This window comes from Leptodactylus fuscus, chromosome 10 (assembly GCF_031893055.1).
Source record: "Leptodactylus fuscus isolate aLepFus1 chromosome 10, aLepFus1.hap2, whole genome shotgun sequence".
In the NCBI taxonomy this organism is placed as follows: domain Eukaryota; kingdom Metazoa; phylum Chordata; class Amphibia; order Anura; family Leptodactylidae; genus Leptodactylus; species Leptodactylus fuscus.
In genome coordinates, this window is record NC_134274.1 from 16,392,476 (window position 1) to 16,409,672 (window position 17,197).

The following is a 17,197-nucleotide window of genomic DNA, read 5'->3' on the forward strand; positions in this document are numbered from 1 at the left end:
TTTTTTAGTGAAAATAAAACTCTACTTTTGTTTTGGACAAAAGAAATTGGACTTGTGTGTCTATGCCACCCCACCTAGCAACCCCAGACCCTGACACATCATATTTGGTATATGTATATGTATAATGTCTTGGATCTTTTGTATTTTGTCCATGTCTTCTGATGGTCACTATTCCCCTCCTAGGAGTGACTGGGTCACCTCTTTTCGAGTCATGGTCAGTAATGACAGTCACAGCTGGGTCTTCGCAAAGAATCAAACAGGAGATCTGGTAAGAGAAGATTTTCAATCCTTAGGCTAAGACCCACGTTGTTGAATCATGTTTTTTTTGTTACAGATTGTGCTGCGTTTCTTTGAGCCAAAGCCTTAGCTTTAAAGAGGTTTTCCCATATAACAAGTTGTTCCCTATCCATAGGATAGGGGGCAAATGCTCAGACCACCATTGATCAGGAGAATATGGGAATTTTGGCCCCTATATCATATCTACAGTATCTCTGTCTATCTACCTATGTATCTATCCTTCCTTCCATCTCTGCACATATTCTGTAAGATTTTGCACATTAAATTTAATATTTTCATCCAAGAAATGAGGCATTACATAACGTCTTGCTGCGTCTTCCAGACATACGGAAGCTCTCTGTGGCTGCTCTTTATCTCAGCCAACTGATAAATTAGGAATATAACGCTGTAATCTCCGATACACAAATGGTTAAAGTTATTCACAAATGCTGAATGGAATTTTGAACAAGACCTCAAATAAAAGCAACCCTGCCAAGTTTCATCTGGAAGCAAGACGATTTCCATAAACCTTCATTACTATGATTTTACTAGAAATGGTCGAGTGCAGAAAATCTTATATCCTGAAAGATTTACAGATGGGATAAATGGGGTTGCCAGGTCAGCCATTAAAAAACCCAACACATATGAGATCCATGAGCGGCCTGGCAATTAGCTGCGATGTATGATCCACTCGTCACGGACCGCCAGCAGCCAATTACCAAGAACGCGTGAAGTGCAGGGCTTATCTGACAGCGGTATCTGACCATAGGAGAAGGGAATAAGAATAATGTGCTAGTGCTGGGATAGCAGGTGGACCCAAAAACCCCCCACCAAAGTGAGAAAATAAAAATTCAGCCCACCCATAATTTACTAAAAATATGCAATTATGTCATAAATTTGGTGCAAAATTCATGGAACTTGTGATACTCAGACATGTCGGGGTTTCTTAAGCTGCCCAGGTACTGGAGAGCAGTTGCCATTTTCTTTGCACATTTCATGAATACATTGTAAACGGTTACTCCAGATAAACCAAACTAAAGGAAAATGACCCGTGGATCGAACATGGAATAAATATTAGAATCTTCCGTCTTTGCTACTTTGTTTTCTGTATCTTAATTATATCATTTCTATGTTCATAGTTTTTCCCAGGGAATAGCGAGAAGGAAATCCCAGTCCTGAATGAATTCCTAGAGCCGTTGGTGGGCCGCTATATACGTATCAACCCACGCTCATGGTATGAAGAGGGCAGTATATGCATGAGGATGGAAATACTGGGATGCCCTTTACCAGGTCAGTCACTTAGACAATCAATCCTTTATATTAAAGTAATGGACCGTTTGCCCATTTTTCATGGCCATCTCCTCATGTCTGTTTTGCATCCTTGGAGCATCAGTTTTCACTGATTCCCCCCCCCCCCCCCTCATAGGCTGATACCCCCATAGACTGCATCTGTGAAAACAGTCAAAAATTGGACATCCCATTGAAGTAATTACTTAAGGGGTTATCCAGCTTTCAAAAATTATCTGCAAAAAATACATCCACAGCAGTGTCAAATCCTTCCTTGTGCACCTTTTGCTTGTCTTTATTTTACTTGCTGCTCCTTGTATCACTGTTATTTACACGTAGTGAATCTGTGGACAAACTACATTTCTCATCTTCCCATCTGCCTGCTCTCACTCTCTGTGTGCCCCTCCCTTCTACACTTTGCCCTGCAATCAAATCACAGGTAATAAATCACCCCCACATCCAAGGTCACATGCTGCTGTGATGTTTCATTTGCTGGCTGAACTGAACACCGGGAGGGGTAGTGAGCTTGCAAATGAAATGTCACAGCTAAGGTCAATACAATTATTAATAATAATAATAATAATAATAATATATTTTTTTTAACTGGAAAACCCCTTTAATAATTTGGTGATTCTTAAACTGGTCTTAATTGATTCCCTGACAAGTGCAAGACTCCCCAGAGGCTCTGATGTGAAGGACTGTATAGATTACCGCCCCACTCTACCCACTATTAAAAAAAAAAATGAGCTGGGAAGGGCTAGGGGCTGAACTATAAATGTGCCAAATTGAGGCCCATTTTTACAATTTTCTAGGTACATTTACTTAAGAAAATATAGACTATTATATTCCAAAAATGTACTAATATAAATGCATATATATCCACGCAAAATATCTTTTTGGAATTAACATTATTGTATAGAGAACACAGGGCTGTGGGGAATCGCTCGGGTAGATGCTTGTAGCAGTGCAGGAAACAGGGACACAGACACTGGATTGCACACAAGTTCAGGCTTTATTCACTTGTAGTGCATACACTGCGTTTGCAATGCCACAGGATAAACAAAACAAAACCCTTCTCAGCTGAGAAACTAACTTAAACATAAGGAACCTTTTCCCTGACTATACAGGAGACTGGCTACCAGTCTCCCACCTTGGCAATAGCAATGGGTGGCACAGTAACTGCTTTGAAGGTCTGGTCTGGACAGTTCAACAGTGTGGTGCCACCCTGCTAGTCATCACACTCAGGCTGTTATTAGGGCCTGATTAGTCAGCTGACCTCCCTGGTGTGGGTCTTTACCATACACCCCTTAGGTGCCTGGCTGGAATATACCTGTCTTCCCAGACTACAACCTTCACTCTCTCACAGGGCACATAAAAATAAGTTTTAAAACAACATGTAAAATGTCCGGATGCTGTAAATATTGAAGCACTCTTCGCCCTTTCATCTTTATCCCTCGTGGTACAAATGCTGGAGAAAGTAGTTAAAATAGAGAAGAGGCCTGAGTATTACCAGTAAGGGGCGGGCTGAGCAGGAAGTGAGAGTGGTGTTGCTTAAGCCAATAGCTGTCCAGCAGGAAGTGATGTCAGTCAGAGGGCGTTATTTTGGCAAGTACTGCATGAGAGCCTAGAAACCTACTGTCTGGCAGTAGTTATTACTGCTTTTGCTGTACAATGCATCTTGGATACTTACTTTCACGATAAAGTATTAACTCCCCTGATATGTTTATGGGAAACAATATGCCTGAAGTCTACATATGAGAAAGCACCATACAGTGTATTCTATTTTGCAGTTATTAATATTATTCCTGTTACATTATATCTAGACCCCAATAATTATTATTACAGAAGGAATGAGCTGACAACATCTGACAACCTGGATTTCCGACATCACAATTACAAGGAAATGAGACAGGTATGGGGAGAAGAATTGGCATTTGTCACAGTACCCTTTACTCATACTTGGCTGTACTGTCTAACCTGTCGACTTCCCTGACGTGTCTGTTGTTGTAAATACTTATATCCGTCCAAAAAAAAATTTTTTTTTTTACCTAAAATATTTTTTTTTCTTTTTATATTTTTTGTTCTAGCTGATGAAAGTGGTGAATGAGATGTGTCCCAATATCACTCGTGTGTATAACATTGGCCGCAGCCATGAGGGGCTCAAGCTGTACGCCATGGAGATGTCTGATAACCCCGGGGAGCACGAAGTTGGTTAGGAGAATAAACACACTCTATGTATGTCCTGCATCTTCCCGCCTGTCCCTTCTACAACTGCTCTCAATCTTATCATCCGTTTTGGCTTTGATGTTTTGATTTCACCAGGGGAGACTTGGCAGTAGGGGGTCGATTACGATTTTTAACCATTTTGGCCAGCAACAGGAGATTAGTCAGATCTTGTACAATATTCAGGTATCTTAGTTCCCTAAAATAAAAATTACGTCCAACAGATCCAGGTAGACTGGCCAGTCATGAAATGTCTATGGTGGTTTCCTGTCTCTTCCTCATGGCAGATGTCAAAGCACAGACGATTCAGCACGCAGATCCAAAAGTCAACATGGCCTATTAATGGTTGAGACGGGACTGCCTTGGTTGTCTGGCATGGCTTCTCCCTATTAAAATCACGCAAAGTCTTCTTATATATTGAGGGTTGAGAGGAACAGGATTCGACCTATCACGATCTAAAGTCAACGGCCATGGAAGACTTGGACATACATGCTTAGATATTTCTGTGAAGGCCAGAGATGTGAATTGCTGCAAGAAACCCGGAAAAGGGATGACTATAGAAATTCACCTTGGCTAGTTAGGCTCCCCCAAACCAGAGGGCATATGCCTTGAAGATACTTAGCCACGCTTTTCCATTATATGGTCTTCAGATGTCATTGGAAGCCATATTTCCTTCACAGTCAGTCTGTAAATGACTGGAGGAAACTGGATGGTGGAGGTCCCTGGACAGTTCCCCTCTCTAATCCATACCTATGGTCTATTATGGTAAGCCTAAAGGTAAGAACATATATTTTAGGTCTTTTGATGCAGTACTGGAAGCCAAAACTAGATGTGGATCATAAAAGTTGAGAACATAAAAGACAGATGAGACATACTGCTATATCTTTTTTCAGTACTCTCCTGGTTTTGTCTTCAAAAACGGCACCAAAAAACCTGATTGTGTGTCCTTAGCCTGACATTTAGTTACAATTATCATTGGTTGTCGCCAATTCTCCTCTGGATCTTGTGTTTTTTCATATGATTCCTTACCCATCATCTGTGCTGTTACATCCTCTTCTCTTTGCTTATGTCTTTGTTACAGATCTCTGACTGACATATGTCATGCTAAGATAATGATGTGTAGCTCACAAAGGATGGGACACCATATTGATTGGAGCTCACTGTAATGGATATTTCCACCCTATGACTTCAGCTCTTCCCTTATTATGTCTCATGTCTGGTGCAGGCGAGATGGCAATTAGAGGAGTTAAAGGAGATCAGATAGATAGGAATAAGCTTTGGAGGGTGCTGTTGCTTAACTTTCTGGAGCAATGGCAGTGTCCTGGTTGCTCAAAAAACTCGCCAAAAACAGTGATATCTCGGTAATTGAGGCCCCGATTTACAAGGAGAAAACACTGTTTGATTCAGATGACCCTAACCTATCGACCTGTTGGGCTGGGTTGACATGCTGGGCTTTGATAATGGACTCCCTTTAATAAAAAAAAAAAAATTACAGGAAGATCTGTCATTAGCCAGCAACATCAATAAAGCTTTTTTACGGAACCAATAGACTACAGTGATTAGATATGTATTTGTATCTCGCAGTTGGTTACTTTATTATGTCTTTTATGTTGTGTGTAATGATGAGATACTGCTGCGGTGTCTCTGTTTCCATCTATCCAGGAGAACCTGAGTTCCGATACATGGCTGGAGCCCATGGAAATGAAGTCTTAGGACGTGAACTTCTTCTCTTGTTGATGCAGTTCCTGTGTCAGGAGTACTTGGCCGGCAACAGACGTATCAAACACCTGATCACCAATACACGTCTTCATTTCCTTCCATCTGTCAACCCAGACGGGTATGAAAAGGCGGCTGAACTGGTGAGCAGTGATATTTAGATACACAAGTGGGAAACCACTCTCAAGGCTGACTGTCCAAGTTGGAATCTTTGGGGGTCACTTCCGGTAGTTGTCAGTTTCTACCTGTGGCTCTCCAGCTCCAACTTGCATCATGGCATGAACGTTAGAGAACATTGCTGTAATATCCTACAATCTTATTCCTGAATTCCTGGTACAGGATATCTTTCTCTCTTTTTAGGGATCTGAGTTGGGTGGTTGGTCTTTAGGTCGTTGGACTGCTGATGGAATTGACATTAATAACAATTTTCCGGACTTGAATTCATTATTGTGGGAGTCAGAGGATCGTCCTCGGAATATGCGCAGAGTCCCTAACAATCACATCCCCATTCCTGACTGGTATCAATATGAGAACGCCACGGTGAGTTTAACTTATATACCACATGAAAAAAAATCAAGAGTCCCACCAGAGGGCTGACATGTTTTAGACTGTAGGTTCTTCAGTTTACCTAGATCTGATCTGCTGGTTCCAAAGACAACAGTGTCTATGAGATGACTATGTATGGTGGCACCTGGAGACCGTCCAGCTCTATCTTATCGATCTGTAGGCACATTGTGCACTAGACGAATTACCATTTCTCCTTAAAGGTATAGGAGAATTACTAGAAGTAATCCCTTATCCACAAGGTAGGGGAAAACTGTTCAATGGGGGGTCTGATCATTCACTAGAATGGAAGAACCATGTGAATGGAATGGTTGTCCGCCTATGTGTGCTGCTGCACTATTTATCTCTATGAGGCACCTAGATATAGCTGACTGCTGTAGAGATGGAACACAGGACCTTTGTTTTTACAGTCAGTTGGGGTGCAAAAATCACCTATCCTTGATCAGGGAAAATTGCAATACAATTTCTTTGGATTCTGATCCAATGTTCCTTTGTTCCTTCAGGTTGCTATTGAAACTCGCGCTCTGATTACATGGATGGAAAAGATTCCCTTTGTTCTGGGTGGAAATCTGCAGGGAGGAGAGCTAGTGGTGTCTTATCCCTTTGACATGGTGCGCTCCCCATGGAAGACCCAAGAATATACAGGAACACCTGATGACCATGTCTTTCGTTGGCTGGCATACTCCTATGCTTCCACCCATCGGCATATGACAGACTCCAGCCGGAGGCCATGTCACACTGAGGATTTTAACAAGGAGGAGGGTTCTGTGAATGGAGCATCCTGGCATACAGTGGCTGGAAGTGAGTTGTTCTCTTAATTCCTTTCTCCTATGATGCAATAACCAGTATTACAGAAGCCATTTATGTGCATTTGTATCAATGTGTGATGTTACCCTGGTCATAAAGAGATATTTGGTAGTATGGGTATTTTTAGGGTTAGGGTTTACCCCTCCTTCTCCCTAAGCTGTGCAGCAAGGACCGCACCGACCCTCCTATAAATGTAGTCTATGTACTTTACAATAGACATTAATGCAGTGCCCGCTGAGCTCCAGTTTGCAGAATTATTACTTTTACTGTAATTCCTTTCAGCAGATGATGATTATTATTTATGTTCTTTCATTCTCATGCTTTTTGGGATGTCTCCCAGTTAATGGGTGGTTTTATAGACAGCGGGGCTCATGGTAAATGAATTCCAAGCATCACAATGAGGCATGAACAGAAGAATCAGAGTAAGACAAAGAATTGCTGTACTACACAGGACCACCTGGCGAGGCAACGAAATGAGCTGCCTTCTCGAATCCAGGCAAAGAGCTGACAAAATGGAAATTTCCCTCCATAAATTGTCTTATTTACATGTAACGGTAGAGTAAATAGCGGTTATTATTACTAACATATGCATCGCCGAGTCAACAAAGCGCCAATAAAACGCCAACAATGGGACTGGGCTGAATTAAACATCATCTGCATTACATATGTTTACAAAGCGTTGTGAAAGAAACTGGTACATGCCTCAGGCGTGTAACGTTTCTGCACAGTCGTGAACCCCAATATGTTGTCACTTTACAATATTGGGCTTTTAGGTCCCACGCACACGGACAAATATACTGTATATTGCCCACATTTCCTGGACTGACTGTGGTCTGGAGATCTGGACTCCTTGCATCATAATGATCTATAAGGCTAGCTCCCTGCAGTTCAACTGTCCCATACTGTATATAGTTTCCTATAGGCTGGGTAACTCTGTTATGGGGACAGTGGGGGAATTTATCATGCCTGTTTTCTGGGCTATATGGCATGCAAAAGTTGCAAATTTTGGGGCCACAAGGTGGCTCAGTAGTTAGCACTGCAACCTTGCAGTGCTGGAGTCCTGGTGTTCAAATCTGCCAGGAGTTTGTATGTTCTCCCCGTGTTTGCATGGATTTCCATCCCATATTCCAAAGACATACTGATAGGGAAAAAATGTACATTGTGAACTCTATGTGGGGCTCACAATCTACATAAGGGAAGAAAAAAGAAAAAGTTGCAAATTTTGAGCAATCTGGACCCTGCTGGGTTTATGGTCATTTACACCAGCTGACTTGCCTAATGATCCCTGCAAGCCAGGGCAGATTTCAGTGCAGGCGCCCAGCAGAGTGTAGAGTACGCACAATCTCCCAATGAAAGCGGCACTCTTCATAAATCTGCCCCATTGTGCTCTCTACTGTTTTATCAGGCAGGCTTTACGTTTCAGCTGCATTTCATTTAGAAAAATATTGTCCCCTCTTACCGCCCATTGTAATACAATATATTATGGCACTCAGTGACGTAAATCATGTCTAAGCATATACTTATGTATTCTTATGTGACTGGTTTGTGTGTTCCTATCACCAGGTATCAATGATTTTAGCTACTTGCATACCAACTGCTTTGAGATCTCCATATATTTGGATTGTGACAAGTATCCGCATGAAAGTGAACTGGCAGAACAGTGGGAGAATAACCGAGAATCCCTAATTGTCTTCATGGAGCAGGTTTGGGCCCATGTCCTATATAATGGAAGATCCTACAATTTAGAATATTCCTAATATATCTGTATACTAGTATCTTTTAAAAACCAAAGACGAAATGCCTGATATTAGTCCCACTTCACCACCTCAGTGCCACAATGACCTCCGTACCTCTGGGGGACTACTGAGGCCCAATCCAAGGGTGCGTCAACATCATGATGCTTAGATGATGCTTACACATGACAATTACCATCTGTTACAGTCTTGGCTGCGAAGGATCTTCTAACATTGCTCTTTAAATATATTTAAGATAATAATCCTGGTCTTGATTTCTTATGATTTCCTAGGTTCACCGTGGAATTAAAGGAATAGTGCGAGATATACATGGACGCAGTATAGGAAATGCAGTTATATCCGTGGAAGGCATCAGTCATGATATACGTACAGGTCAGTCATTTCTTCCGGGGGGGATTGCCATGTTTGAACATCTTGGTTGGGACAATTTAAACAGAACCTGTCATGTTGATATGGGACTCTAAACCAACCCTAGGTTTTGCGCATGATTAGTAGGGAAGTAGAAAGTTTTTTGTTTTTTTTTTTTGTTTTTTTTTATAAAGGGTGTGGACAGTTTTACAACAAGTGACTGTGGGACGGTGGGTGTTTGTGGCCCGTATCATCCTGATGGGTTCCTTTTACGGGTGCATTTTAGATTATCAAAACTGCATTGCAGAAAGGTTACATTCAGTTTTAATGACGTTTTTACTGCAGTTTTTTGGAAGATTAATATTAAGTACACTATGGTGGAGCTTACAGCACTTTAGGGTGTTGGTTGTTGAGTACTTATTTCCCCACTATTATTTCTCTGTCTCCTTGATCTGTGACCATATGTTGATTCTGGGAGTACATTTTGGTAGGACATTTTTAAGGTCATAATGACTTATTTATTGTATTAAGAAATTGTATTGTGAAATAAAATACCTCCCTACCATACCATACCTATAAGTCTTATTTGCCTCCGTATATGTGCTGCCCCCGATAGTCTCTATACATGTTCAGCACCCGATAGTCACTTGTACTCACTTTTTCTGGGCTCGCTGTGGCGTCCAGTCTTATTCCATAGAGTCTTCCGCCCTTCTTGCTGTAGTCAGTGGCAGGGGATCCACTTCATGAACTTCTGAACGTCCAAGCCTGAAATGAGTCTTGCAAAGTGTGCCCATCTCTACTTGTGCTTATACAAGGATGCCAATCTGAGGAGGCTGGCGAGGGAGAGAGCAGCAGCCAGGACCAATGAGGAGACAGGGGTGTGTCCTGGACTACCTCAGACTCCCTGTGGGCACTGTGTAGCTACTCTGTAGTCTCAGGTGACAGTTCTGCCCTAATAGATAAGAGCTAAAAAATGGTAAACAACAGAATGTAAGGAAAATTAACAGCAGGTAAATATCCCCTATAGGTACAGACTTACGTATAATTTTTCAGCTCCTGACTGGACAGACACTTTAAAGGGGCTCTATCAGCAAAATCATGCTGATAGAGCCCCACATATGCGTGAATAGCCTTTAAAAAGGCTATTCAGGCACCGCTAAAGTTATATTAAACAACCCCCCTGTTTTAAAATAATACCCTAAAAAAGAATGTGATCTACTTACCCATCGTGCACGGTGGGCGGGCATTCAGGGTCTACTGTCTTCTTCATCCACACCTCCTCTTCCTGCGATGTCCTCGGGTCCCGTCTAAGTCGTGAACTGACATTGCTAAAAAATGGCCGGGGCGCATGTGCAGTAGCCATAGTAGAAGCAGCATGCTACTGCACATGCGCCCAGGCCATTTTTTAGCAATGTCAGTTCGCGACTTAGAGGGGACCCGAGGACATCGCAGGAAGAGGAGGTGTGGATGAAGAAGACAGTAGACCCTGAATGCCCGCCCACCGTGCACGATGGGTAAGTAGATCACATTCTTTTTTAAAAAATTCACTGAAGGGAGAGTGATCCCAAAAAACAAGTACCAAAAATAAAAATAAAACTTCACCTTTATTTTTTTTGCAGATAAAAAACAACAAAAAAGGTAAAAACACCTCTCCGGCAAACCAGGCAATGGAAACGCCAGATTTTAACTGGGTGTGCACTAGCCTTTGTGCCACATCCCCTCGGAGGGTAGGAAAAATATGGGCGAGTAAATGTAGTTTAAATTCACCTATTCAGCCCTTATACTAGGAAATCCTACCTCCCTACAATATACAAAGTATGTCCGGAGTATATTGGAACTGAATTCAAAATAGTATCAACCTCCAAAACCCAATATTATAGTGCAAATAGTGGGAGTATCCACTTCCTCCCTGAGGATACTGGCCTAACGCCACACCAACAGGAAGGGATAGCGGAAAAACTACACCACTGGGTATGGAGGATTCAGTCCATAGCTCCCAGACATACATATAACTACTGCAACTTTACCTAGTGCACACCCAGTTAAAATCTGGCGTTTCCATTGCCTGGTTTGCCGGAGATGTGTTTTTACCTTTTTTGTTGTTTTTTATCTGCAAAAAAAATAAAGGTGAAGTTTTATTTTTATTTTTGGTACTTGTTTTTTGGGATCACTCTCCCTTCAGTGAATTTTGTATAAAGAAAAGTACTAGACATTGAGAAGTCAGTGAATTCACATTCTTTTTTAGGGTTTTATTTTAAAACTGGGAGGTAGTTTAATATAACATTTACGGTGCCTGAATAGCCTTTTTAAAGGCTATTCACTCATATGTGGGGCTCTATCAGCATGATTTTGCTGATAGAGCCCCTTTAAGTAACAAGTAGAGAAACCATATTGGACAAATCCCCTCAGGTTCTCCATTCAGCAGGTTATATGCTTTCTACTGTGTAACTACCAACATTACTCATGTGGCCTTACTCCAGTGTTGGCCCAATTTGGGAGGTCGGCTGGATAGCTTTCCAGGAAACTCGTATGTTAAGAGGCACGCCTCGCTCTCTAGGGCCATGAATTTGTCTCTTAGCAACCTCCAATATTTGCAGGATATTGCTCCTACCTGGATTTGCTGCTGGCTGTCTGAACATTTATTTTTATAATTCTAAATTACTATCCATGAAAACTTTGCACAACTCCAACCCCTCACATAAGTCTAGGATTTCACATCAGCCCTTTGACACATTGTGCCCGACGAAGTTAAGGTCAGTACACTTCACTTTATAGAGCTTGCACACTGCAGCAAGGAGTTCACCAGGCACATGCATCAATTCAGACCCCAAGGCTCATCTGCTAATAAGTTATAACTTCATTTTCTTACTCATTCCAGAGACAGGTGTCAGTAAATGACATAGGTTTGGGCCCTCAATCCCAGCATGCTGGCTATATAGGTGTCCCAGGGCTCCTGACAGGTTCCTTTTAACATCTGCAGTGTGTGTTTGGTATCCAAACATCTGTACAACTATTATGGAGTTCCCTGTGAATTCTTCTCCATTACTTTTTCCTTATCTGTGCCTCTTATACTATCCGAGCATCCCAGTTTCCATGCTACACTTATTAATATTTGCTAGGATACACAACTGGAGCCCTGTTTGCCTGTGCTGGCACGTGAAAACATTTCTTACAGCTTATTACCCCTCCGACCTCCAGAACCCCTGGGACCTGGAGTTACAACTTCTCTGGAAATATCTCACATATTAATGACTTTGCCTTATGGAAAGCTATATTCCTCCACTCCCAGCCTGTACCCCACCTCTGGCACGGACGGCTTCCTCTGCAGCATACGGTTCTTGAAGGCCCTTCTGTTGCATAATAAGACCTGACTCTTGTAGCGATGCCGTAATACATTCCCTTCTGTGACCGATGTCCGTCTAATGTCAAAGAATAGGGAAGGTGAAGGAATAAAAAAAAAAGCACGCAGGATTTATTTTTGCATATCAAGGAAACATTGTGTGTTTTTCCAGATCTCTTCTAGAAACTGACTCCACTTTATTGTGACCATGTAAAAGATTTGCCATAAACAGGATCGCTAATGTAATATCCTAAATTATATAGAACATAAGTATGAGGCTTGGTTCACACCCGCGTGGGGCTCTCCACTGTTTGGGATTGCTGGGGGACCTGAAGAATAGAAATCTGACCCACTAAAACAGTGGTTACTCACAGACCCCATAGAATGGAGTTCGCCGACCGTCGTCTGGGTTTCCATTGTGTGTACATGAGTAACACTGTTTCTGGTCTTTATAAGATTTATATTCTGTAGGTTTTAGTAGTTTTTTTCCTTGCATGCTTAATTTTAGTTAAATAGAACCTTTGGCCATCTCCAGTACTTTGCATACTACAATTCTCGCGCAGTTAGAATTTTATTCCAGTCCCTACCATTCCTGAGCAATTCATGTAGTTACTTTCATCATCCAATATACTGTCTAGGCTCTATACGGTCAGGTTGGCAGTCTCAAACTATCTGCACCAGACCAGTGCCACCAGTCTGACAATAGAGAGTCTAATCATCATATCTGGTGCTGCAGCTAAGAGCTAATAACTCAGAAATGGTGGAGAATAAAGGAAAAAATCCTGCATAGACATCAGTGGAGCAAGAGTTGGATTTGATGGAGGTGGTGAAAGCAATTTTCTCATCTCGGCTACCCCTTTCCATATTAGTACCCCTGTTGGTTTCAAGGCATACATGGCCATCTCACAATCATGCTGGATTGCCATTTTGAATGGGGTTGTGTCGATGAGGCAAACCTTTAATGAACCTTAAAAAGTAAGAGAATTTTGGTGCCTTACACAGCAATGTCTTCCATCAAAACACCTACACAATGTGATACAAAGTCACAGGATGTCTTTAAATAGCTACATTTTTTGATGCCCGTTTTTTTTTTTTGTGCTTGCATATCTTCACAAATGGAATGTGGACGTGTGTCATTGAAGTGCTTCTTTGTCCCTTCATGGTAAGGCAGGCACCAGGCTCCCGTGGAGCTCAGGATTAAGTGTATATTTCCCTATGTAATTAACAGTTCAGTAATTAGAAACTTACAGTAATCCTGGGACCGCTTCCAGCCACCACATGCCGAGCGCATCCGCAGCCAGGATTAGTGTAAACCACCCACGCTCTCTCTTCTACTTTTTTCTTTATTACATACAAAAGTGAAGAAGCGATATCTTACCCACGGCTGCTCCAAGATCTGAAGATGAAGAGATCTGTTGTGTTCTCCAGCTTTTCATTTCCATCACCAGATCTGTTTATTTTAGTGTTTTGTATAGTTGCGCTTTTCCATATTTATAATTATTTGGGCAGGTTGAGCCTAGTCTGTGTCATGTATTATGCTTGTCTATATTCTTCCACCAGGCAAGGTGGCCAGGATATTTCTTGGCTCTGTTAGTAATTTCCATGAGCTTGCATGGAGACACCCACATGCTCCATCCAGTATGCAGCCACCTGGCCTGGGGGGAACAGTACATTATGGCATGTCTTGGGGACCAGAGGTGGGAAAGTCTGACTCTTTACAACCCTGTCGATCAGCATTATGAAGGTGATATGGAATTTTGTCTCAACTCTTGGAGACCCCCAATGATCGGATATTGATGGCCATCAATATCCTAGTTCTGGAAAATCCTTTTGAATTCAGTTACACCTCTTTGTACCTAGATATACTATGGGTACCATCTTCTCTTCATTTATTTTCTTTAGGAACATATAAAAGTGGCTTGGGCTTCTTCTATGACATTTATGACTTTGAAGTTGTCTTAACTAGAGATGAGCGAGTAGTATTCAATCGAGTAGGTATTCGATCGAATACTACGGTATTCGAAATACTCGTACTCGATCGAGTACCACTCGCTATTCGAATGGAAAAGTTCGATGCAGAACCAGCATTGATTGGCCGAATGCTATACGGTCGGCCAATCAACGCTGGTTCTTCTCCTACCTTTAGAAGTCTTCTCCATGCAGCTTCCCTGTGGCGTCTTCCGGCTCTTCATTCACTCTGCCAGGCATCGCAGTCTGCGGGCATGCGCAGTCTGCTCTGCCCAGGCCCGATGCCTGGCAGAGTGAATTCAGAGCTGGAAGATGCCGCGGGGACGCTGCACGGAGAAGACTTCTCGGAGGATCCAGCCCGACCCTCACTCGTGGACTTGGTAAGTATAATTTGATCAAATGTTGCCTACCCCTGAAACGAGCATTTTTCCCCCATAGACTATAATAGGGTTCGATATTCGATTCGAGTAGTCGAATATTGAGGGGCTACTCGAAACTAATATCGAACCTCGAACATTTTACTGTTCGCTCATCTCTAGTCTTAACCTATTTTTATGACTTACGCTGGGTTCACACCAGCGTCTGGACTCCGTTATTATTAACCTGTCATGCCGAGTCCAGCCGGGAGCGCCAGTGAGCGTTTTATGCTCTCCACGGCGAAACCATTTTTTTTTAAATCGGACACAGAGTACTGCATGTCCGACTCTGTGTCTGGTTTAAAAAAATGGTTTGGTCGCGGAGAGCAAAAAACGCTCACTGGCGATCACGGCCGGACACTTTTCAAACACATTCAAATGAATGGGTTTGAAAGATGCTGGCAGGTTTCGGTCTCCTGCCCCTGTTTTGTGCTGGAAACAGAAACCTGCAGAACGGAGTCCCGAGCGCAGATGTGAACGAGCCCTTAGGGGATGACACTTTTTGTAGGCGTGCCTCCACTTTGTGATGACACTAGTGACTCTGAAGTTGTAAAATTCCTTCCATTTGTTTTTTTTCTTTCTAGCCAGCGATGGGGATTATTGGAGACTTCTGAATCCAGGAGAATATGCGGTAACGGCTCGAGCTGAAGGCTTTACACCCTCTACCAAGAACTGTGCTGTGGGATATGAGATGGGAGCCACACGGTGTGACTTCATCCTAGCCAAGTCCAACCTGGCACGGATCAGGGAAATCATGGAGAGGTTTGGGAAGCAGCCAGTCAGCATGTCCATGCGACGCAGGAGAGTCAGAGTCAGACAAAGTCGTCATACTTAGAAATTGGCTTGGCTTTGGGTGTAGAGCGAAAAGTCAAGTTGGAAACAACATACATTGGCCACTTGGTTGAACGGACTAAGGCGGGTGAGGATTTGATCTCCATAATCTTAATACATAGGATCTTCTAAGAACCTCCTCTAGTTATGGCACCTTATGACAAGCACTAGCTTCAAGTCTAAAGATATGGAACACTCCTTCCTCTTAGAGCTGTAGGAATTTCTCAAGGACCCTTAGATCTTGTTATATTATAGACTTTCACCATGATTATATGGCAAGACTAACTTAGAATATATCGGAACCCTAAGAGTATATCTTCAGAAGTCTTTGATAATCTTGTATAAATATTTGTGTTATAAAACACCTCTAGCTACAATTTCACAAGAACTCTAGAACATTACTTTACGCTTTTGACGACCCCAACTCTTTATCTCTAAGTCTATTGCTTCCTACCTGCTTCAATTTACTCCATGCACCAAGAAACCATGCTGGTATCCAGCTACCTAGCTGGACAAGGTGTTTCCTCCAAAAAGATTGGCATACTCCTGCCTTAGTGATGCTTGGAAGTTTGCGACTGGATCAAGGGATTGTGGGATAAGCCAAAAATGGTTTAGACTACAAAAATGTAGTCAAGCACCTTAAACCAGTGCCATCATTACTTCTAAGACCTACAAATTGCTATCATCGAGGTAGTGCAGACGATAAATGTCAAATTTCACAAGAAAGCTGGAAAATCTGAGAAAAATAAGAAATTAGTACCGACGGCAATCCTAGAGTCATTGTATTTGGACTTGACCATTAGGCAATAATCTGCTAGCTATTGGCCACACCTTAGGCCGGGTTCACACGGAGTTACGTGCCGCGAGATTTGGCACGTGTACGCCGCGTGACCCTTTGCGTGCCGTACACGCTCCCATTCATTTCAATGGGAGCGGGGAGCGTATGCGCCGCGCTAGTTTGCGGCCGTGCATTTATTCACGGCCGCAAACTAGCGCGGCGCATACGCTCCCCGCTCCCATTGAAATGAATGGGAGCGTGTACGGCACGCAAAGGGTCACGCGGCGTACACGTGCCAAATCTCGCGGCACGTAACTCCGTGTGAACCCGGCCTTACAGCGTTTCCTACATGAAACTTACATTCTTGTGCTTTATATAAAAATACATGTCTGATATCTTAGAAATAAAGACAATGAAACTGGGAAAACGGAGCATGGCTTTTAAGTCACTTATGCGGGTGAAGTGAATGTTCTGTTCAGTTTTTATATTGTAGGTAAGAATCTTAAAGGGGTTGTCCAGAGGGTAAATTTTCTTTAACAAAAGGGCCTGAACAAGTAAAAAAGTAAAAGCAACACTACTTGATCGATTCCCTACTCTCACGTCCCTGCCAACCTGTAAATTTCTTAACTTTCATTTTTTTCCCCCTTAAATCAGGTGAAGATAAACTTTTCACCAAACGTTATTAAAATAAATAACCCGTTTCTTATCTTATTTGCCTCCTTTTGCTGCTAATCAAATCTGTGCTATAGAAGTCTATGGAGAGGAAGAGAAACATCCGTACTATAGAGAGATGGTCTTCTTTGACAACACAGCTGAGTTATCAGGACTTACTTTCTAGCAAATCATATCTCTGTCTCTTCCCTTCTTTCCTCTCCATAGACTTCATTGT

General features: G+C 42.4%; 1 protein-coding gene across 1 annotated transcript in view; it reads left to right on the forward strand.

Moving 5' to 3' along the window:
- Positions 1-16,359, forward strand: part of CPXM2 (carboxypeptidase X, M14 family member 2) — a 42,149-nt gene extending 25,790 nt beyond the window's left edge. The window contains exons 6-15 of the mRNA XM_075258357.1: positions 184-268; positions 1,416-1,566; positions 3,387-3,475; positions 3,651-3,774; positions 5,449-5,645; positions 5,863-6,042; positions 6,570-6,867; positions 8,437-8,576; positions 8,900-8,999; positions 15,284-16,359. Coding sequence (XP_075114458.1) covers positions 184-268; positions 1,416-1,566; positions 3,387-3,475; positions 3,651-3,774; positions 5,449-5,645; positions 5,863-6,042; positions 6,570-6,867; positions 8,437-8,576; positions 8,900-8,999; positions 15,284-15,534 — 1,615 coding nt within the window. The 3' untranslated portion in view covers positions 15,535-16,359. The remainder of the gene's footprint in view (positions 1-183; positions 269-1,415; positions 1,567-3,386; positions 3,476-3,650; positions 3,775-5,448; positions 5,646-5,862; positions 6,043-6,569; positions 6,868-8,436; positions 8,577-8,899; positions 9,000-15,283) is intronic.
- Positions 16,360-17,197: the final 838 nt, after the last annotated feature.